We start from the raw sequence: 22,035 nt of genomic DNA on the forward strand, positions 1-22,035 counted from the left end.
CAATCACACTTGGCCAATAAACTATTCTATTCTATTCTATTCTATTCTATTCTATTCTATTCTATTCTATTCTATTCTATTCTATATATATGTATATAGCATTGTGTATATATGTGTTATGTATGTGTATGGGTACTTTTTTTGAGAGCAAACAACAGAATTTCATTTTTAATGTGGGTCAGTGTGTTCACAGAAAAAAATGACAATAAAGTTATCTTATCTGTTTTAAGTCACTTTTTCCAATGTCATCATAACTTTGAACCATCAATAAACCATCAAGGACTATTTGTACTACTAAAAACTCTTGTCACTGTTTGTAACCTTCAATTGGATGAAATGGTATATCACAGGGGTCCCAACTCACAGGGCATGGACTGGCACTGGTCCATTGCCTGCCAGGAATCAGTCCATGCAAGGCAGATAAGCCTTATCTATGCACATGCGGGATGCAGACAGCACATAAAACTATGCCCCCCCACTCTGCAGAAAAACTGCTCTCCATGAAACTGGTCCCTGATTCCCAAAAGATTGGAGACTGCTGGTCTATCATATGGCAACAATTTTTGAATCAATGAACATCAAATGGGTTAACTTACATAATTTGTCCAAAATCTGGGAGTCATAACAGGTATGGGTTTGAATTTTAGTTTTGTGACTGCTTCAGTGCAGCTGTGCTGGGGTGGCACTATAGTCAGTTGTAGTCACATGATCATCATTTCTGAAATTCCTGGTTAGCTTCCTACGAAAAAAGTCAATGAAAAAGCCAGCTGGTAGTTGGAAATTGCTTCCACTCCCATTGCTTGTTTGGCCACTAGCAATCATTCTGTTATTCTGTTTAGGAAAGAAAATATCTCTGAATCACTGATCCAATAGGTCATGGGTTATTTAGTATATGTTAAAAACAGATTCATATCTTCAGTGGCTATCACTGATAAAAGGCAAGAAAGTTCTCATTTTAGGATATTGAAGAAAATAGGTTAACTGATTGGGGGGGAAGGTTCTGTAAGCTGAGTTTTAAATATAATTGTTGAAATTATATTTTTACCAATACACATATTTTTTCTTTTTAGAAGAATAAAACACTTTTATATATTACACATCTGTAATTACATTGCACACAGATAGCATCTTTCTTTTAAAAATGAAAAAAAGCACTTCAAAAAAAGTATTCACCAGATAATTATGTAACATTTCATCTTTCATAAAAATTCCTTGGTAAACAATTTGATTTGACCCAACTAAAATAGTATTAAGCCTTAATCATATTTGTGTACTTATTTTTATGTTTCTACTTGTTGATTTCTCAATTTAATTGTTTTGATCTTCTGATAATATGTGTTATTAAGACCTCAACCTTAAAACATTTTGTAAGAATTTCAAATAAAAAAATCCTGATGCTTTGTATCACTTCAGAAATAGTCTTATATCAGTTGCTAGATTTTACCACAATATAAAAATTGGAGTGTTACCACTTTTTGGGTTATCATTTCTGGGTATTTAGTCAAGGAAAAGGTCAATTTAATATAAATGCAGTACTTTTCATAGTTTGGATCCCAAAGTACTTCTGTATTCACATCTATGAGAGGTTGAGTACATAAAGAACAAAAATACAGCAATCACAATTCCATTGATAAGCATCTTGGATCTGATTCACTGTGAATTTATCAAATGAGTTCATATTATTTTAACCTAAAACTGACATTTTTAATAACTAAAACCCTCATATCAATATATGCAGGACTGTGTGTGCTTAAACCCACATTGTAATCAATAGCTTTGCCACATCTAATTCTGCACAGGGATTTATCTTTAGTTGTCCTTTATATGTAGTACCCTCATTTTCACATTAATGGATTTCCCAACACCGCAGCCCTTCTTGTATCTTCTGAAAAGGGGAAAAATTCCTCTAATTTCAAGTTTGAGGGTGGGTTGGTTTTTATTTTTTTTGCTTTTCCTTTATACACTGGAAATTATTGTATCCAGAAAAACTCTCTTTTTCTTTTCTGTTCAGCTCTTACAACTAAAAAACTAAAACTGAAATTTAATTGTTATGGAGGCACGTATGCAGTATGAGAAATGTCAATACAACTGATATTCACTACATCTCTGTAAATAACATCATCACAGTATAAGCAGAGAAAGAAATAGACCAAATGAATTTTGTTTCATCGGCTGTTTTAGTATTAGCATAACTTTAAAATACATGTTGAACAGTAATGTACATTTTCCCATTTAAATAGTGTAATTGTGCCTTGCAAAATATTTACACACAGTTCCTTGCAAGTAATATTTTTCTAGTAGTGACTCTATCTAGTTAAGCAATTCTATAAGTTATGAAAAACTGTTAGATATGCACATGTATTTTCCAATCTAAACCCGAGCAAAGTATAAAAGGCAGTGAAGAACAATCAAAGGCTACAGCTGCAAACCTGTTCAATATCATAGATCTCCTTTGGGCAATCTGCAGACAAGATTAATGGTACATTCTCTGTCACCACCACATCATCTTCAATGCGTATTCCTATGCCACGGAATCGTTCAGGGGCGCTTGTATCATCTTCAGGTATGTAAATGCCTGAAAATAAAAATACTGATCAAAATCTATCAGATTCAGTTAGCAAATTATACAGTATATTCCTTCAGGGTTTAGAAGGCATAGCACAAAAGACAAGTTTTATCTCCACAGGTCAAGAATCAATAGCAAGTGTATCTCCATTTTGATCCAATTGATATAATACAATACACACAACTTCATTTTATATCAGCAGTGGAAATACTGGGCCAAACTTACAAGATTAGAATAGTTTTTACAAGCTACTCTACCCTGATATAAGTCCTATTAAGCACCCTTTTTAAATTATTTTCCTACAGACTAAATATCATGAAGGTTGCTTGTTCATAGTTAAATCTATAAAGCAAATGGCAGTGTTTTCTGGATAGTTCTCAATGCTTCTAAGATGATTGCCTTCTCACATTTATGGGGGTGAATAATAGATACAGTAGAGAGAGGATATATTAAGAATCTGAAGCTATTTAAAAACAAAACAGAAAAACAATTGCACTGAAATTTTTGAGAATAATTTTTTAAAAATAATTTTTGAGAAATGATTGTAGCAATAATTGCATAAATAAGTGGGGATTCTTCATTTCAAGATACCACACATAGACACACATCTTTTTATATTGCTTTCACTGGTGCAGTATTTTACCTGGCTCGATGGTAATCACCATGCCTGGCTGGAGGAAAGTTGATCGGGATACATCAGGTGTATCATGAACATCCATTCCCAGATAATGCCCTACATGATGTGGACAGTATTTCCGAACAGCCTATGATGCAAAAAAATAATACATTCCTAAAACAAGCAAAATTTGGAGTAATGTTGGATGGATATGTCTTCAGCACAAAATGTAATAGAAGCATACAATGAAAAGGAAATATAACATTAATTTGTTGTTCTTACTTATAAATACAACTATTATGTTTTCTGTTGGCACCATTTCTGCCTTGTATCTATAAAATTTACTGTTTGTTGTAAGGGCAACAGACTCTAGTCTTTAAGAAAAATATATAAATGACAATCAGTTTGGTATTAAAGGCAAATAGTGTCTATTTTGAGCTCCAAGGTACCTTTGATCTTTTAGCTGGCAGATTCCTCTGTGAGTAAAAATTAATATTACATGGAATTGTGAGGCCATCATTTATTTCAGTATCTTGCCTAAATTTTATGCAATGTTAACCTAAGCTTGGGTTCTTGTTCAAAACCTCATCACTTTTTCCAGCAGACCAGCATGAACATAACCATTTTTCAAGTAGGTTATTCTTACTGGGGTTCTGAAACTTTTCAGCTCCTGTGAATTTCACAAATCAGAGTAGGCAAGAATCTCAAGAAGCAGCAGTACGCCTCACTCTGCGAGGTAGTTGGTCTATGACTTTATGTTGTTGAAGTGCACGTATTATATCTTGGTAGCCATTACATAAAAATATTCTTAAAGAGCATAACACAAAAAAGCCCAGGATAGGATCACTTTCCATTTTAAAATGTTCTTAATACATAACTTGCAAGAGTAGCACATCTCATAACACTCTGTTTTACTTAGTATGAAATATTTTCCTACATTTGCCTGTTGAAACAGAAGTTCATACTAGTTCAAAATATCCACTGATTTAAGCTAATTTTATTGGAAGCTGTACAATGCAAAACCATACTCTCTCCATCTAATATTGTTTATGCCAACAGGTTGTGGCTCTTCAGAGATCCACAAGTTTTTCCTTGCTCCATTAGAAGAGATACTGGGCAGACCAATATAGGATTGCTGGGTTAAATACATATTTAAGGTTTATTCTGTTGGCTCCCACAACTTGTGCCAAATTTCAAAATAATGCTATAGTGATGCATTTTGTATTTATCCCACCATTCCTGAGGAATTAAAATAATTGGTGTACGTGTGTGTGTGTGTGTGTATGTGTATGTGTGTATACATACATGCATGCATACATACATACATACATGCATGCATACATACATACATACATATATATTCTGCCATCTGCTGGATGAAAGAGATACTATACTGCTAATAACCTTCGACTTATCACCAAATAATAAAGGTACTTCTTGATTCATGACAGAAATTGAGCCTGGAATTATAGTAATAAATTGAGGCATAATGTGACCATATTTGAATTTACAATTGTTTTTTACAACAGTGGTTAAGTGAATACTGTGATTCTGAAGCAAATTCATTTCCCACAATTTTTTTTTTTTTTTTTTTTTTGGTCAAAAGCTGGAAGTAAAGGTGACTCAGTTGCCAAGAGCCCAAAATGGGATTGTGTGACTGGGGTGGGTGGGTGGGTGGGTGTTCTAACTCCAAAAATAAATTGTAAGTAACTCTGGGGAGGTCCATCATAAGTCTAAATGATTCTTAAGGGACAGGTTGTAAATCTATGACTATCTGTATTTCTTTTAGACCTGTATATCTGCAGGAAATTACAACTTCAAAACTTAAATGGGATGATTTAAAGCAAGAGTCTTCAAATTTTGCAAGACTTGTGGACTTCAACTCCCAGAATTCCTGAGCTAACATGACTGGAGGAGGAATTCTGGGAGTTGAAGTCCACAAGTTTTAAAGCTGTCAAGTTTGAAAACCCCTGATTTAAAGGATTGCTCACGTTTTTTACTGTTCACTGTTGTTGTTTTTAGCCAGGTAAAATAACAGGGTAACAGATATGCAAAGAAACCAAGTACCTTGAAGACCTGACCCTCACTAGTGCTATCCTTTAGGATTCCCAATTCTTTCAACTTCTGTCCAATGAGAGTTAGCATTAAATTGTAGATGTTTTCTAGGCTCACACCTGAAGAACAAAGTCTTAGGCATGACTTCTGGACCTCCAATATAGCCTGGTACAGCTCTGCCTGGGGACTAGTGAACCTGTCAATAAGAGAAAAACACAAATCAGCTCAAGTGAGATTTAAGCAGAAAGAAAAGCAAAAAATTAAATGCTAAGATGCATGTACAAAACAATTATGCGGCACAGTCCTTTGGGCTTGTTCTAGTCCAAAATGTTGGTGGAAAACTGCATACCTGAACACCTCGTTTCAAATCTTTCTGTAATTTTAACTTGGAAAATATCAGTGAAATTGATAAATAATATTTTGCCATTAACATTCTGAAATGAAATAATGACATGCAAACTTTTCTGAATTATCTGGTTTTGCAGTACCACAAAGCATATCTCAACTCTAGAGCAGGGGAAGCAGGATGCCTGTAGTACATTGCACTAAAAACTGCAATTACAGTGTTGGCAAGGATTATTCTGAAGTATAATGAAATGAAGAAATCACAATAATGAAACATTTTCAGAAAAACTGCAACCAACTTGATGTTTCTTTGCTGGGTACAGGACCTACCTGCCATTGATGGGCCAAGTGCGGGTAATGTCACTCACATAACAAGAGTATTCACACCCTCCGTCCAATAAAACCATTTCTCCATCCTGGAGCATAAGAAAAAGCAATTACTTGGCACTTAAGAATTTCATTTAAACAGTATAGTTTTTTTTAAAACAAACAAACAAACAAACCTGGATTTATCCTTAGTGAGATAAATTACATTTGCTTTTTCATCAAATAGTTCAGCAGAGTGTAGCTTTTTATAGTTATAGTGCACTGTCCTTCTCTGCAAGCTTTGATGTTCAACTTATTTTAACACTTTCCATCACTCTTATTTTTTTTTATTATTATTATTAGTTAATCTTTACTGAGATTCACAGCCTTTGGGGCTTGTTGGTAGCTCAACAGCTCGAGTCCTAACCAAGGACCTAGGAACTGTTAGCGTTGGAGGATATAAGCTGTTCCAAGTAGGGTGGTTTTTTGTAGAATCAGGGTATTCAAATCTGATAAAGTCAGAATTTCCAAATAGTGGAGGTAGCCCTTTGGGTATTGCTCCAAGGGCTCCAATTACAATTGGGATAACACATGATTTCTTTTTCCAAAATCATATTATTAATATTATTTAATCTTTAGTGAGATTCACAGCCTTTGGGGCTGGTTGGTAGCTCAACAGCTCAAGTCCTAACCAAAGACCCAGGTAGTTGTTGTTGTTGTTTTTAATTATTATTATTATTATTATTATTATTATTATTATTATTATTATTATTATTATTAACATTAACAAAAATGACAGTGTACACAGCAAACGAGATAACTATGCTGGGTTTCGTATCACAAATCATTAGGACTGCGTGATGTATCGGCGGATTATGCGCGCAGATCCCAGTAAGGTGGCCTTCTGCAGCTGACCAATGGTGATGTCATACCCGTTAGAATCTGAGGGAGAGAAGGAACAGCCGACAGAGAGTGGGAGTGTGGGTCCGGAGGTTGTGGAGGAAAATGGGGAATGGCACAGGCCAGCTGGGCTTTCAGAGGAAGACCCAGGCCCATCCCCTCTTCATCCTAGGGCACGCAGGAAGGAGCGGATAAGGCAGAAATGTGAATGGCGTGGTCTATGGGGGAGGAAAGAGCCTTGATTGCCTTCATGGGCTGCAGCTGTGAGGCCTGTTTAAAAGGACAAACTGCGCATGGGCCAGTGCTGGAAGCAAAGCATGAAAATATGTCTAGTTTGTCAGTTCTTATCCGAGTTCTGGCTTCCTTCCCAGTGTGTGTATTTTGATATCTGTGTATGTCTTCAAGGCCTTATCCTGCCTTGTCTCATTAATTGCTTCAGTGTGATTTGTGTTGTTTTTTCCTGTTTATAATTTATATGTATTTTGAGTTTGAATGGAAGTTCTTCCTTTTCGCAACTGTTTGTGGGGGAGTTTTTTCTCCAGTCATTGATAATTGAAGTGAAGCCAAGTTGAAGGAATTAAAGGGACATCACTTGTTTTTGTGACTTTGTTGCTTTTGTATCCCACCCTGGGTCATCACATGTGATTTTGTCAGTGCCAATTGTTTTTAAGTGCTTGCCTAGGTCTTTGGCATAGCACCCAGTGTGCCAAGTACGTCTGGAACCACCTGCATTGGTTTATGCCAGAGTCTCTGCTGTTCAATTTTCAAGTCTTGATATCTGGTGATTTTTTCAAGTTGTTTCTTGTTGATTCTGCTGTCACCAGGTATGGCAATGTCAACTATCCACACTTTTTTCTTCTCCACAATCATGATATCCGGGGTATTGTGTTCAAAAACTTTGTCAGTCTGTATTCGGATGTCCCACAGTAGTTTTGCATGCTCATTTTTGACCACTTTTTCAGGCTTATGATCCCACCAGTTCTTTGCTACAGGCAGATGGTAGTTGTGACACAAGTTCTGGTGGACCATCTGAGTGACTGTGTTGTGACGTTGTTTGTAGTCAGTCTGAGCGATTTTCTTGCAACAGTTCAGTATGCGATCAATGGTTTGGCCTCCTTCTTTGGAAGTCATCAGTAGATTTTTCTATTCTGGCTTTGAATGCATTCGTTCTGATGACTTGTTCTTGGGCTGCAAGAATCAGGCCTTCTGTCTCTTTCTTCAGTGTTTTGTTGGTAAGCCATAACCAGGTCTTTTCCTTATCTATTTTTCCTTGGATCTTTTTAATGAACTGTCCATGCAGTGCTTTGTTACACCAGATGTCAGCCCGAGTTTGCATCACTGGTTTCCTGTATTGATTCTTGGTTTGCTGCACTTTGAGCAGCTTATTGTTGACCTCCATCAAAGCTGGTTCAACACTCTCTTTCACATAATCTGCCAGAGCATTCTTCTCTTCTTCAACTGTCTGCTTCACTTGCAAAAGTCCTCTGCCGCCTGCTTTTCTGCGCAAATATAGCCTGTCAACATCACTACGTGGGTGTAGCACATAGTGTATGGTCATTGGTTTTCTCGTTTTCCTATCTAGGCTGTCCAGCTCTGCCTGTGCCCAGTTTACGATCCCAGCAGTATATCTGATGATGGGTATGGCACAGGTATTTATAGCTTTGATGGTGTTACCATCATTCAGTTTGCTTTTTAGAATTTTCTGACCCTCTGTGTGTATTCTTTGCTGACCACATTTTTCACTTGCCCATGCTTGACATTGTCCAGCTACAGTATGCCCAGGTATTTGTAGGCTTCAGGTTGGCGGCACTTGATGGTTTGTCCATTGGGCATTTTGATTCCATCACTTTCTACGGTTTTTCCTTTCTTCAGTGCCACTGTGGCACATTTGTCCAGGCCGAACTCCATGCTGATGTCAGTGCTGAAAATTCGAACTGTATTGGTCAGTAACTGTGATTTCGATTTCTAATTTTCCATATAACTTCAAATCATCCATGTACAGCAGGTGAGAGATTTTTTGTGAATTTTTAGCAGTTTGATAATCCAGGTTAGTTTTCTGTAAAATTGTTGACGGGGGGGTCATGGCGATGATGAACAGAAGAGGTGACAAATTATATTATTATTACTATTATTATTATCTTCTGTAATCCAATAACTGTCAGTCCAGCACAAAGAAAAGTGCCAAAATGAGAAAGTTGATCTAACTTAATAGCTGTTGCTGTGTTTTCATTTAAGTACTATCTTTTAATTGCACCCACTTTTATTGGCCAATACTGGTCATATTCATCAAGCACATTGGTGGGGAAGGAGGCGAAGAGAAAGCTGCCTGAAAAATTCATTTTTCTCATGAAACAAATCAACCAATTCATATGAGTAGTAGCAGATATTATTGGGGGCCATGCCTGTCCAAAGGTAGATTGCTTTTATACTCTTTATACAAATCCCCATATTTCCTCGTTAAAAGATTCATATGCAGTACACTGTAAGATTATTCCTAAATTTCTTTGTTCTACTCCATAGAATGAGGAAGTAGATTTTTTCCTCTAGAAATATAGGACAGTCAGAAACACACTAGAATGCAGTAGAACTGGTTATGGTCTACTCAGTTTAAGAAGGTACTCAGAAACAGGATTATATCCTCTCTTAAAACTGTAGTTTCATTCCAATCTTCTTAAATGGCTTAGTTAATATATTACAGCAGTGTATCTTGATTTATTTCTTTTGGAGTGGTTCAGTAGATAATAATGCTATTATATTGCAGCGTTCATTCAGTTACCTTGATAAGTTGATTGTTTTTCACATAATGCAAGGTATTGGACCTGTTGCCACCAGCAACCACAGGGGGATAAGCTAAAATATCAGCACCACGAGCCCGGCACTCAAATTCAAACTGGAAATAAAATAATCCATTAATTGTTGAAATAAATGCACAGCTTTTATCCAAGCCCTTTCTCACAAAGGTTCTGCCAATGCCCATACTTGAGCTAGCAAAGTAGCAAAATATATGGGATACACTGTATGTTTGAATAGGAAGGTGGTCCTCGCTTAACAATCATTCATGATTTTTCAAACTTACAACAGTGCAGGAATGAATGGTACTTATGACCGTACTTATAACAATTGCAGTATCACTGCAGGCACGTAATCACCATTTGCATCCTTCTTTGCCAACTTCCTACAAACAAAGTCAATGGGGAAGCTGGCAGGAGTTCACAAAAGGGGACTACATGACATCCTTGTTTAATGACTTGCGATGATTCACTTACCAACAACTGAAAATGCCACAATTTCCATTGTTAAGCAGCAAAGTCATCTGTCATTGTGCTTTACAACTGTATCACTTAGCAATAGAAAGTATGGTCCCAATTACTGTTGGTGAGTAAGGACTTAATGGATCTGCATCATAGTTTGCTATGAGGACAAAAAAATGATCAACCACATAAAAGGTATTTTTAGTTCCTTGAAGGAAATATATATATATCAATCCACAGAGCAAGCTACTGCTTAAGGAAAATACCTAACAGCTTCAGTTATTGGAATTAGTGGAGAGGAATTTTGTTGTTCAACACCATCTGAAAAGCCATATATTTCTCTTCTCTCCTACAGAATGTGAATACAGAAACCTAGTACGCTATGGGAAGCAAAAAGTATAACATGTCTATTTTTTTCAGGAAAAAACTCCCAAGAACTTGGTGATTGTTTTGAAACAGCAAAATCAAAGGTAATTTTTCTTGCGTGCTTCTATCTATGCCCAATCTTTCTCCCTGTACCTATATTTATCTTGATCTGGGTGCATATCCATAGACAAATATTGGTTTCTTAGGAGCAGCAAACCAGGCAAGAATTTCTTTTACTAAATGAAAACAACATGAAACACTAGGAGGTACTAACCACATTAATTTTTTTTGTAGGCTGTATTTCCTACTCAATTTTGTTCCTTTGAAAAGGAAGAGACTTTAATCTGTACTTATTCTCACATTGTCATTACGTTTGAGGGGGTGGCTGTTGGTTCTCTCAACTGTTAATTAGAACCAAAATATATTTTTAGATACTATATATGTATAAGAGAATGTTTATAGGGAAAATACCTCTAAATTAAAATGTGCAAATACATTAACACTTTGCATTTGCACTATTTTTCCTTGATATTTCACTTTTATAACAGGTATTCTTAAGGAAAGATAATGTTCAGGAAGTGCTGAAGAGCAAAATTCTCTCATTGTTCAGATGAAAGGCTATCAGTAGTCCGCTACACAAATCTATTCAAAAGGATATCTTATCAAGTTCAATGGGATTTACCATCTGTAAGTACTGAGGCAATTTGTTAATAAATCCTTTCTACACTTTATTAAAATCCTGGTGTCTCTCTTGATGTTCTCCTTTAGTAATAATTTTTTGTTAATAGTTCTAAATTAAGCACATGATGATTAATAGAAACCTATCACATGTTATGTCAGCATACACATCACATGTGAATATAACCTAAAAACTGGCTGTCAGGTTACAGTGAAGGACTATTTTCCACAATGCAAAAAAGCACATACCTTAGCATATAGAAATGCTTCATCCACTGGTGCTTTACTTGTAAACATAGTCTCTATGAATGCCTGTTGAAATGCAGTAATAAAAACTATTAATTAATATGTTAAGTTCCCAAAATATCATTATATTTTCCAAAAGATGAGACAAGAGGATCAGGTCTCCTAATTTGATTTCTAACCAGTGAGGAAGAGCTGGTTGAGGAGGTGAATGTACCATATTGGGATGCAATATAAATTGGATCATTGCTGTAAATGTACACTTTGGATTATGATGCATTATGGAAAGTGTTCAGGTATGTTTGATTTCTTCCTCACTGGTATTTGTCACACTAACTTCTATGATGATAATCTTATTATGTGAAACATAAGAAACTACAGTGGTACTTGTTGACAGAAGGCTTTCCATAAACACAAGGAGAAGGACCCCATATTTTATTTCTGGAATAAATAATCAGCATCAGTTACAGAAACATCCTAGTAGAAAGATGCCAGCTATATCTACGTGTCATTTTCCTTTTGGCATGAATTCCAATATCATGCCTTTTTTGTTTCTTAACACCTTGTGCAACATAAATGCTTTGATCGATACCTGTGAAGTGATTTTGGCAGCAAATTTCATCCTCTCAATCTCTGTGGCAGATTTGATCAGCCGTAAGTTTTGCACTAGATGCCGGACAGCTCGAACACGGTTGTTGTGTTTAGCTTTTACCTCAGCCAGATGCAGCAGATAATCAGAATGGAGCTGTGGATGCACAGGTTTAGCAACATCATACCAAACTGTGCTAGAATCATCTGTGAAACAGAATATAGTTACACTTTAAGTTTAATTAACTATGCTCTTCTTTGGAGAGATGTTTGCGTATTTTTGGTAAATGTCAGATTGCAGCCAAATTTAGATAACTATTCAAATCAATACTGGAATCCTTAATAAGAGATGTTACTTTTATTTTATAGTGTTTTTAAACCTGCCTGAAAGGAATCAGTAATAAGAAATATTGATGAAGTGTAACCCACTAACAGATCAGCACCTTAGAAACAAAGATATGGATCTAAATTAACTGAGTAAAGAGGGCATGTGTTTTCCCAGTGCATCATCTTTTATATAAAAAAATAGATTTCAAGTACATTTGAATAAGAATATATAATTCTTTTGGATCAAGAACTGTACTTGGTCTTTGAACAGAGTGCCAAGAATTGCACTGCAAAAATGGAGGAGATAAAATATATAAAGTAATTTAAACTAGAGTTAATATAAATTGATTGAATTAAATTATTAGTTATTCTCAATTGACTTAATAAAACTATTAGTTATTCCTATAGTATTTAATATTGTCCACTTCCATTGCATTAAAGATTTCAGATTAGCAATATCTTTTGATAGGACTTTGGAGCCACTTCCATGGTTATGAATCTCTATACCGTAATTTAACAAAGCTTCTTCTTTTCAGAATACATTCTCATTCATGTAGACATAGAAGTAATGTTTTTAACACTCAAGTGTGTTAAGAATGCACCCTAAATGAAATACCTAGTAGGACTATGCAAATCCTTTGAAAAAGTTGGAAGCATATACTTTCGCACTATTAAAGCAACAGTTTCCAAATTAAGTAGCTAATTGAGAAGCTATTTTCAATTATTTTTGTTGCCTTGTGCATGGACAGCTATTTTCTTTTGTACATTAACCCTATTACTTACCACCTTCAATATGTTGCACATATACATGACTCTACTACAAAATTTCTTAAAGGAATTGTGAAAGAAGAACTTAAATGTTCTCTTTGGAACAAAAGACCAATAAAATTAATTACAGTTCTGTAGTAATCATTTCTTCTGTGTAATTTACAAGTATCAAATATATATAAGCCCAACAAACTTAGGAGACTTTCACTATTGCATAACAGCTATCATGTGGCTACAGACTGGGCAAAGTAAGACTCTCCAAAGCCTGTCTGTCTCTATTCATAATTTTTACAAATTTTGCCCTAAAATATACCCATGATCTAGAAGGCCGTTTGGGATTGGGGCAACCTAGAAATAATGTTAAATAAACATTTGTATGTGTTTCTGAAATGTAAACTTTCAATCAAATAATATTTAGTTGGGCACTTTATACTGTTTTTCAGGTGGCATATAGTTTCAGAAAATATGAACTTTGCATGTTAATATTTGCATTAAAATCCAAAAATAAATTTGCTCCCCTTTCTATTGAAATTATTATTTTTGAGGGTTTTTTTTTCCTATAAAGGCATTTATGAAACTAGGAATGCAAGATTTTAATTGAGTTAAACTTCTCACATGAAGTTATTATTTCCTTAGTTATAGGTCACTGAATAATTGATGTGCAATTCACATAACATGCCTACCATGAACCATATTTTATGAACCACAATTGTTGGGTTCAAATATTAAGGCGAATCCAACTCATACTAAGACTTACAGGTAGTTGTCAACTTACAACTGGTTAACTGTTCAAAGTTATGACCAACTCCACCCCCAAAATGTACTTACATCTTGGATTTGAAGTTCTGACAACCACCCCACCCATTACATGACTGTATTTTGGGCATTCAGCAACTGGCCATAAGTTGAGGACTACCTGTAATGCAGTGCATGAATCCAGCTTTCTATCTCCTCTCTTTTATGCCTTTACTTGACAGCAAATTGCTGAAATGATTCAATATCATCCTATTTCATACAGTGCAAAATCTATTTTGTTTTCATACCTTTTAATTTAGATACCAGATGTCTAAACTCTTCCATGGTATATGCTTCATCTACACCAGTGAGAGCCATTGCTCCATCCGTGCCAGATCGTGGCCCATCCCATAACTCTCGGCTTGGATCTCGTTTTGGAACAAATAGTAAAGCTTTGTGATATGGCAAAGATCTACCAGGCACACTTTGCAACACTAAGATACTATCTGGTTCTTGGAAGCCACACAAATATAGGAAATTAGTGTCCTGGTGAAAGGTATATGGAATATCATTGCTCATATAATAGGTAGGATTTGAAAGCAGAATTACTGTGTGATTTGTCCCATGCACCTCTTGCTGTATCTGAGCCATCAACTTGTGTCTACGGAGAGCATATTCCACTTGTGATAATCCTGGTGTTACCTCTCCTGTAAATAGAATTCAAAAACACATTTTCTGTTTTAGAAACATTTTTTTTCATGCTGCTAAATGCTTACAACTTTTTGATATTAGTCTCACATTTGCCAGTCCATTTCCTTTTTTATTCATTTTCTCTGCACTCATGTCTCCACATTCCTAGTTCAACTCTAAATTATTTCTTTCTCTATTATTAATAACAAAAATTGTTTGTAGAAACTTCAGTTCACAAGGCATTCCAAAAGCTACAGTTAATACTAATGTAATGATTACGACTAAAAATGATTATTGGGAGAGAGAGGAACAAAGAAAAGTAAACTTGAACACCTTTTTATACCATTTGCACATTGAACAGAGGACGGTAGAGCTTGTTGTACTCTACATTTTGATAGCGGTATGGACATTTCATTACCTAGCAATAACTTCTCCATGAAATGCACAGCTCATAATGCTGAATTTAACAAAGGATCTTTAATAAGCTATGTATCTAAGAATTAGATTAGACGTAATATAGAATTTTCTCAGAACTTCAGATTTTATCATTCAATCTAATTTTATCTATAATCTAATCTATCTACAATGAATACAATGTCCAGAAAGCAAAAATATTTTAACAAAACTGGACTAAATATCAAAAAAATGATTGTAAATGGAACATTTTCTTTACATAGTCTATAACCAGATTTGTATTTATTAAAGCTATTAAAGCCAATCCATTAAAATGAACAGAGATAACGCTGAAAAAATGTGAGAATTATATTTTCTGAATCTTCATTAAATCTAACAAAATGTTCTAGTGGAATCAAAAGGATTTAGTTAACATAATAATGAATATTTTTTATTAATAAATCTATTTGTTGCCCATCTCACCATGGGGCTACTGTAGGTGGTTTATTATATGCCCTATCATTTAAAAATATAAATATCTGCATAAAACCTGGACATACTATGTACTTACAATTGGTAGCCTCTATTTTTAAATGTTTTTCTTTATATTTTTCTGGCTAGATGCCCAAGTCGTATTCTGCCCATTAGAAAAACATCTTTTAAAATTGAGAAGAGAGAAAAAAAAAGAGAGGCAATATTTTCTAGACCAGAGTTCCTCAACCTTTTTGGCTTTGTGAACCAGAGGCTGTGATGGGATTGGAACAACTTAACCGGTTTTCTGGCTGGGTAGGTGTGGCCAGTTGGTCATGTGACTGGGTGGGTGACATCACTCATCACACCCAGCCCCGCCTCCCGACCACTCACCTCAAAGGCAAAGGTAGGATTCAGCTGGTTGGGGCTAATCCCATCACTGGCTGGCTCAGCCCCCACCTGGTTTTTGGCCTGTTTTCAGGCCACTCTCAAACAGCAACATCCCACCTCTGACCGGAGGGGCAGGGAGAGGTGGTAGTGCACATGCACACATGCCGCTCACACTCACCTGCTGCCCGCATGAGTGGGGATACATGCATGAATGTGTGTGCTTGCCCCACACTTCCACGGCCCAGTTCTAAAAAGCTCAAGGCTCAGTAGTGGGCAGTGGCCTGGGGTTTAGGGACCTGTGTTCTAGACTATGATCATCCAAATAACTGCAGAGGATTGTGGAACTTCTAAAATAGTGACCAGCAATACAAGTAGCTGGTTAATAGTGAGGGTATTAGAAGTACATACATAGGGAATATGATAGTGAATACTGATTACAGTAATTGGCAGAGACAGGTTTCTGCCTTTATTCCTTAAACATGGATCTCCCTAAAAGCACTTTGTCTGATACTGCAGGAAACTGATGAAAAATGATGAACTTTCGTTTGATGTTGTAGGACTTCTCGTGTCCTTTAGGAAGAGACATTTGTTCCACTAAATACCAGGCTCTTTCCCATCTTTAATAGCAATATACTGCTACCTGATAACTATCCATTTTTTAAAAGTTATCCAAATGCTTTTCAAAAGGAAGCAAAAATTTAAAAATATAGGATATACTTTTAGATTAAAATTTTGTTTTGCTTTTTTCTTCCATAAATTATATCACAGTACACACTTTAATTTAAAAACATTAACCTACTTGCAATAAGCAATTTGCTGACCTAAACTAGTTGCTGGGCAGCAGCATCACTAGACAAGATGAAAATAAGACATTTTCCACTGTGCAGAAGGACAAATGCTGGCTGGGCACATTATCTACTCAGATGCCAGCTACTGAAATTTTCTGTAATACAAATAAAATGTGAGTGGCATTGATATACCATTATAATTACCTAATCAATATTAATAGAGAATCGCACATTTCAAATATTAAAGATGTGGTGGAATCTCTGGCTAGAGTAGAGGAAGGAGTAAAGAGACAGTTTAGCTTAGAGTCTCTCAGTGGTAAGAAGCGACCGAGGCAAGACTCTTGAAGTCTTGATCTGTCAGTTTCCAAGAGAATGCAGTTACTCTGGCAAAATACTTGTAATAGAGGAATTATAATAAAGAAAGTACTTTGGCCTAACAAAGGAATTGTTCTGGTTCCCTGCACCAGACAAAGGACAACTAAATCTTAGAAAAAATTTCTAAACAGTTGAAATGAGGAAAGCTTCTTAGCAGTGCTCACATCGGCTTTCATAGAAGCATAAATTTAATTAACAGTTGAAAAGATAAATAATGCACATCAACGAAAAACATGGCATTCTGTATAGAAACATATTAAAGAAATTAATAATGAATTTGATTAAAAGAATAGCTTACCAATAAACATGCATAAAATCAAGCTACATGTTTGGAGAGAGAAAGACAAAACTAATGACAAATAATGCCATAAAACAGACTATATATGCAGTGAAAGGTTGAGTTCAGAAAAATGCAAAATCCAGGCACTGATGAATGCTTTCTCTGTTTTCTAATAGAAATTGATCCTGGGTCTTATTCACAAATGTGAATCAAGCAACTACAGTTATTTATTTCTAACTGATTTTGATCTGCTATTCTGTCAAACGATAAGAAATGATTGTTCAAATAGAAAATACCACTCAAAATGCGGAACTAAAATAAAATATATTGATTAAAAAGAACAAAACCTTCATAGAAGAAAAATTATATTTACAGGCCATCTGAAGGCCAGTAAAGAATGTCTAGAGTTTCTCAATATTTCCACATCTAAGCAGCACGTCTGCTTCTGTCTCTCATGTCCACCCTCTGTAAATCTGATGAGACAAAAAGTCCTCTCAACAAGGTTTTCTAACTTTGGAAGTAGTTCTTATGACAAGAGACAATTCTTCTGATGGAAAACAATTGCTGTAACTTTTTCCAGCTGTTGCAAACGTAGATTTTTTTGCAAGCATTACTTGCGATTGGGTAATTTATATCAGCAGCCCCCAACCTTTTAGGTGCCAGGGACTGATCCCTTGGAGGACGGTTTTTCCGCAGATCTGGGGTGTGTGGTTTCATGCATTAAATTCCATGCATGAGCAGATGGGGCTTTGTGGGGCGCAGACTGGGGGTTGGGCCCCCCTGATTTTTGTGATACTTTATCACAAATACATATATCCAAGAGAACACGAGTAGCATTTGAGGAAGAATTTTCTAGCTGGCACATAAAACATTCTAAATAGGAATTCATTGAAGGATATAAAATTCTTTTTTTCTCCAGGTTGTTCTTTAAGAAAACTATTAAAATGTGAGATGTTAAAGTGTCACTAGTGGAGCTTTATGCAAACTTGTTTGGGATTTTAATGTCTCTGGACACTTGTTTCTCACTACAGCAAATGTGCTTAGAGTTGCATTACCGTTATCCTTACCTGGCTTAAGAAGATGTGGATGTGTGAAAGGGCTAGGCTGGCCTAGATATCGGTTTGGAATCTTCTTTTGTTGAACTGGTTGAATGGATAATTTTCGAAAGAAACAAAACTTGCAGCCTAAAATGAAACAGCAGAATAGCATCAAACTGAACTGTTCTCCCTTTTGAATTTGTGATAGAGCCAAAGTGAAGTTTGCCATTCTCAAACACCACTCATCTCTTTTTGGTTTAAAGGTAAACATGTACTCAACAATACTCACAGGTACTTCTGCACTAATAATATTAACGTGAATATCTGAAAAAGCAATGAAAGTTCTAGAATAAGATTTCAATATATTTCATTGGCTGATCCTAATTGTTTGTCTAATACTTTGCATTTTTATTGATATAAGTAACCTTCACTGATGGAATAGGCTGAAAAGCGAGGTATACATTCAGCAATAAATACACACATTTATAAATATAATGTTCAAAACTGAATGGTTTTGCAAAAAGTTCAGAATCAAAAATAAAAATCTTTCCAGGAATGGTTCTCTTGTACACTACAAATCCCACACAGTAAGGCAAATTTAAATATTTGGAATACACTATGCTTTCTAGGACAAGTTATTGAACTAAGCAAAAACAACATAACAAAACTACTTAGATACTAACAATAACCTTCAATGTTTAATGTTCAATGCAAAACACTAATATTTAGGTTAGCAGATGGGAAAACAAATTGAAGAAGTCATTATAAAGTATTTCTATAATTTCTTTTACTCATGGTTTATCAATAGTTGTTCGTATTTTGTATATTTAACTTTCTAGATCAGAGGTTGTCAACCGGTGGGCTGTGGTCACTGGTGGGCCGTGAGAAAATTTTGGTGGGCCACAGAGAAATCTCACCCCCAGAACACTCCCCCAAAGCTGTGCAGGCCAGGCTGCGCAGAAACACAAGGCTACGCCGCCCATATGGCCCGTGGGAACCCTCCCCGCCCACTCACTTCTTATCCGGCAAACTTGCTTGCTAAATTGCTATTTTTCCTTTTTCCGACCATCAGTTGTTCTGCTGGGCCGGGAGATTTAGATTAGTTAGGAAGCAGGAAATGGATTTCTTGCTTTCTAGCTAGTCTTTAGATCTTCAGCTCTGCTTTTAAGCACAGCCGAACCTCCCTTAGGACTGAAGGTTCTATTATTCAATGCAGACTCATGGGAAGCAAATTTGAGAGACTGAGCTAGCAGATGGCAGATAGATAAATCACTGAATGATTCTGTGAGCAACTCAATCTGCCTGCCTGCTTTGCCTGATTTTGGATAAAAGTTACTCTTTTTCAATAAAAAATTCAATATTTACATAGATGGTGTGTTGTAAGTTAATTTCATGAGTTTGCTTGCAAGCAAATTTTATGAGTTTGATTGCAAATTTTATATGACAGACTGAGCTAGCCAATGGCAGATAGATTTCTGAATGAATCTGTGAGCAACTCAATCTGCCTGCCTGCTTTGCCAGATTTTGGGTAAAAGTTCCTTTTTAATAAAAAATTTAATATTTATATAAATATTTATATTTACATACAAGCCATGCCCAGCCAGTCAGCTGACCACTAAGCCACACCCACAAATTAGGCCACACCCACAGAACCAGTTAGTGGTCCCTGGGATTTAAAATTATGATTTTGGTGGTCCCTGGGGTCCAAAAGGTTGGCAACCCGTTCTGGGTGACTGTTAAAAGCTTAACTTTAAAAATAAAAATATTTCTGATCTTGGCATTTACCGTGATTTATCGGGCGTATAACACGCACTTTTTCCCCCTGAAAATAGGGGCAAATGATGTATGCGTGTTATACGCCGATATAATGTTAAGAAGCCTTCGGTGAATGCTGCTGGGATCGGGATCAAGGACACAAATGAAAGAAGGGGAGGGAGGAAGCAACCGAAGCCTGTCCTTCTCTCTGGGTCAGCTCTCTCAGTTGCTCTCTCGCTCCTCCACCAGCACAGGAAGAAACTGCTTCAAAGAAGCGGGGGGCTTTTCCTGTCGCCTCTCCCCCACCCCGTCCGCCCGCCCGCCCGCCCGCAGTGCTCCGTTCTGCCTGCCTGCCTGCCTTCGTTAATGGTTGAATCGAACAGCTTCGGCTGAGTAAAAGAGGCGAATAGTTATTATTCTCAGCCGAAGCTGCTCCCAAACAACCAGAAACTAAGGCAGGCAGGCAGAATTTTTTAAATTTTTTTCCTGAAATTTCCCCCTTAAAATGAAGATGCGTGTTATACGCCAGTGCGTGTTATACGCCGATAAATACGGTATTTCCTTCACTATGGTTACAAATGCTATAATTATGGTACTGATTGTATTTTCATTTATACAATAAATCGCCCAATCTCCAGTTTAAATATTGCTAAAACATTTATGATAAATCACTGAGATATTCCAAACAATGCAGATTATGTATTGAAATTATGTTTCTAATAATCATTTCTGATCCATCCAATGATACTTAATAGGAATAACAATAATGGGCCCTTATGTAAGAAAATAGTGACATTAATAGCTTTATAGCAACTCTATCCTATTTTTCATAATTACTGTAATTACTGTTACAAAAGAATGTTGAAAAATGGCAGTGTTATGTTTTTTGGTATAAAACAGGATTGCTGCTGATACTAAAATCCAATTTTCAATGTGCAGCCTTTATACATATTTATACAGAATGTAAAAATTATAAGTGTTGACAAGCAGAGCATCTAAAATCTCTAAAAGGCTTAAAGCAGCCATTATGCTCTTTACATTTAGGCACTCTTAAAAAAAATCCAAAACAAAATAGGACAGTTTTGGGTCTTTCTACTCTGGAGCCAAAAAGAGGGTGCTCTTTACTGAGTTTAAAAACCTCATCTTAATTAAGCATCTGGTAATATTTTGTTAGCAATTTGAAAGCTAAATTGACCAGTTTCTGAAACTTTCATTTTAAATAGAAAAGACGTTTCTTTAATAAGAGTTTTCCATAATACTACCGTGGTCTGCAGAATAATTTTTTTCACCTTAGCCCGAAATCAGCCACAAGTATCACAGTTGAAACTGAGACAGTAAGTTTTTTTCACTGTATATTCTTTTAAAATATACAAAATGGAGGGAGTACCTAAAATAACTAGCTTTCGCCCACAATTTCAGAATTGTTCTCTTATCTTATTATCTTAGTATCTCTTATCAAATTGAGTCTCTGACCTGAAAAGTTGCATTTGACCCTTACAGGTTGGGTAAGTCTCTGAACTGGCAACCACACCATCGCTGAGCTCCCTGCCTGTAAGAAGAGTAATCAACACTACGGGGCGATCTCGGAAGAAATCGCAACGCCCCAAGTCCTGATCTTCCTCCACTTCGCTCCTAACGCTCTCTTTCCTGATCCCCAACCCTGAAGCATGGCCAGTTACACTAAGCTCGATTTGAGTTCGCAGGACCTTGCTTCCACTGGGTCGGCACATAATGACGTCACCATCAATCGTAACCAGCTTTGTATTTCGCCTCTTGAGCTTCGGCGAGTGACTGGTCATTATATTGTAGTCGACTAAATAAATGCCTACTTGTTAAAGTGCTTCATTCGCGCCTTCTTCTCACCATCATGGTTAAGAAAGCACCAGAACCGGGTGAATGCAATGCTATGACTTTAACTGGCACCCTCTCATTGGACTGAATCGAAGGAGAAAAGCGTGAGTCCAAAGGCAACGGAAAGAGGCAAGATCGAGGGCAACTCCACTTTCGTTTCTAGAAGATTCTGGACCCCGCTGCCAAAACTGGGGCTATCGGGGCGGCTCGTGAGAAGGCGGGGTTGGAGGGGAGGAGCTTCGGCCGCGCGGGGAGAGTAGA

General features: G+C 36.4%; 2 protein-coding genes and 1 long non-coding RNA gene across 10 annotated transcripts in view; 1 reads left to right on the forward strand and 2 right to left on the reverse strand.

Annotated features, from left to right (window-relative positions):
* The window catches only part of LOC113432696 (uncharacterized), a 26,375-nt gene extending 12,212 nt beyond the window's left edge, over positions 1-14,163 (forward strand). Inside the window, exons 2-6 of the long non-coding RNA XR_003373560.2 lie at positions 8,661-8,793; positions 10,460-10,509; positions 10,954-11,092; positions 11,469-11,622; positions 14,065-14,163. This is a non-coding gene — a long non-coding RNA (uncharacterized LOC113432696). The remainder of the gene's footprint in view (positions 1-8,660; positions 8,794-10,459; positions 10,510-10,953; positions 11,093-11,468; positions 11,623-14,064) is intronic.
* XPNPEP3 (X-prolyl aminopeptidase 3) lies at positions 144-22,006 on the reverse strand. Of its 8 annotated transcripts, none has more exons than XM_087968279.1 (12): positions 21,753-21,935; positions 18,199-18,315; positions 16,510-16,631; positions 14,053-14,451; positions 11,919-12,121; positions 11,333-11,395; positions 9,565-9,678; positions 5,913-5,998; positions 5,250-5,433; positions 3,210-3,330; positions 2,430-2,575; positions 144-739 (listed from the first exon to the last, which is right to left on the reverse strand). In XM_087968279.1, exons 4-12 carry the CDS (start codon positions 14,393-14,395, stop codon positions 713-715), a joined length of 1,287 nt encoding a protein of 428 aa, XP_087824405.1. In that variant the 5' UTR covers positions 14,396-14,451; positions 16,510-16,631; positions 18,199-18,315; positions 21,753-21,935; the 3' UTR covers positions 144-712. The 8 variants fall into 8 exon arrangements, with proteins under 8 accessions (XP_087824405.1, XP_087824400.1, XP_087824399.1 ...); XM_087968278.1 differs by lacking the exon at positions 21,753-21,935 and adding an exon at positions 21,397-21,637 and having other exon boundaries at positions 551-739; XM_087968276.1 differs by lacking the exon at positions 21,753-21,935 and adding an exon at positions 21,397-21,637 and having other exon boundaries at positions 562-831.
* LOC148130218 (uncharacterized) lies at positions 6,672-8,454 on the reverse strand. The gene is given in 4 exon segments (XM_087968280.1): positions 6,672-6,813; positions 7,435-7,475; positions 7,478-7,914; positions 7,916-8,454. Coding segments are annotated over 4 exon segments (987 nt in total). The 5' UTR covers positions 8,347-8,454; the 3' UTR covers positions 6,672-6,735.
* Positions 22,007-22,035: the final 29 nt, after the last annotated feature.

Source organism: Notechis scutatus, chromosome 6 (assembly GCF_049901735.1).
Source record: "Notechis scutatus isolate UNSWTSFEM ecotype Mainland chromosome 6, rNotScu1.2, whole genome shotgun sequence".
Classification (NCBI taxonomy): Eukaryota; Metazoa; Chordata; class Lepidosauria; order Squamata; family Elapidae; genus Notechis; species Notechis scutatus.

Excerpts from the sequence above, each read along its gene's own strand:
- XPNPEP3 (XM_087968273.1), bottom strand. The coding sequence starts at position 21,457 with ATGGTGTGGTTGCCAGTTCAGAGACTTACCCAACCTGTAAGGGTCAAA. Across the intron at positions 18,316-21,396 it reads GGTCAAATGCAACTTTTCAG|GCTGCAAGTTTTGTTTCTTT; the intron begins GTCAGAGACTCA and ends GTTTCATTTTAG. Across the intron at positions 11,396-11,918 it reads CTGCCAAAATCACTTCACAG|GCATTCATAGAGACTATGTT; the intron begins GTATCGATCAAA and ends GCATTTCAACAG.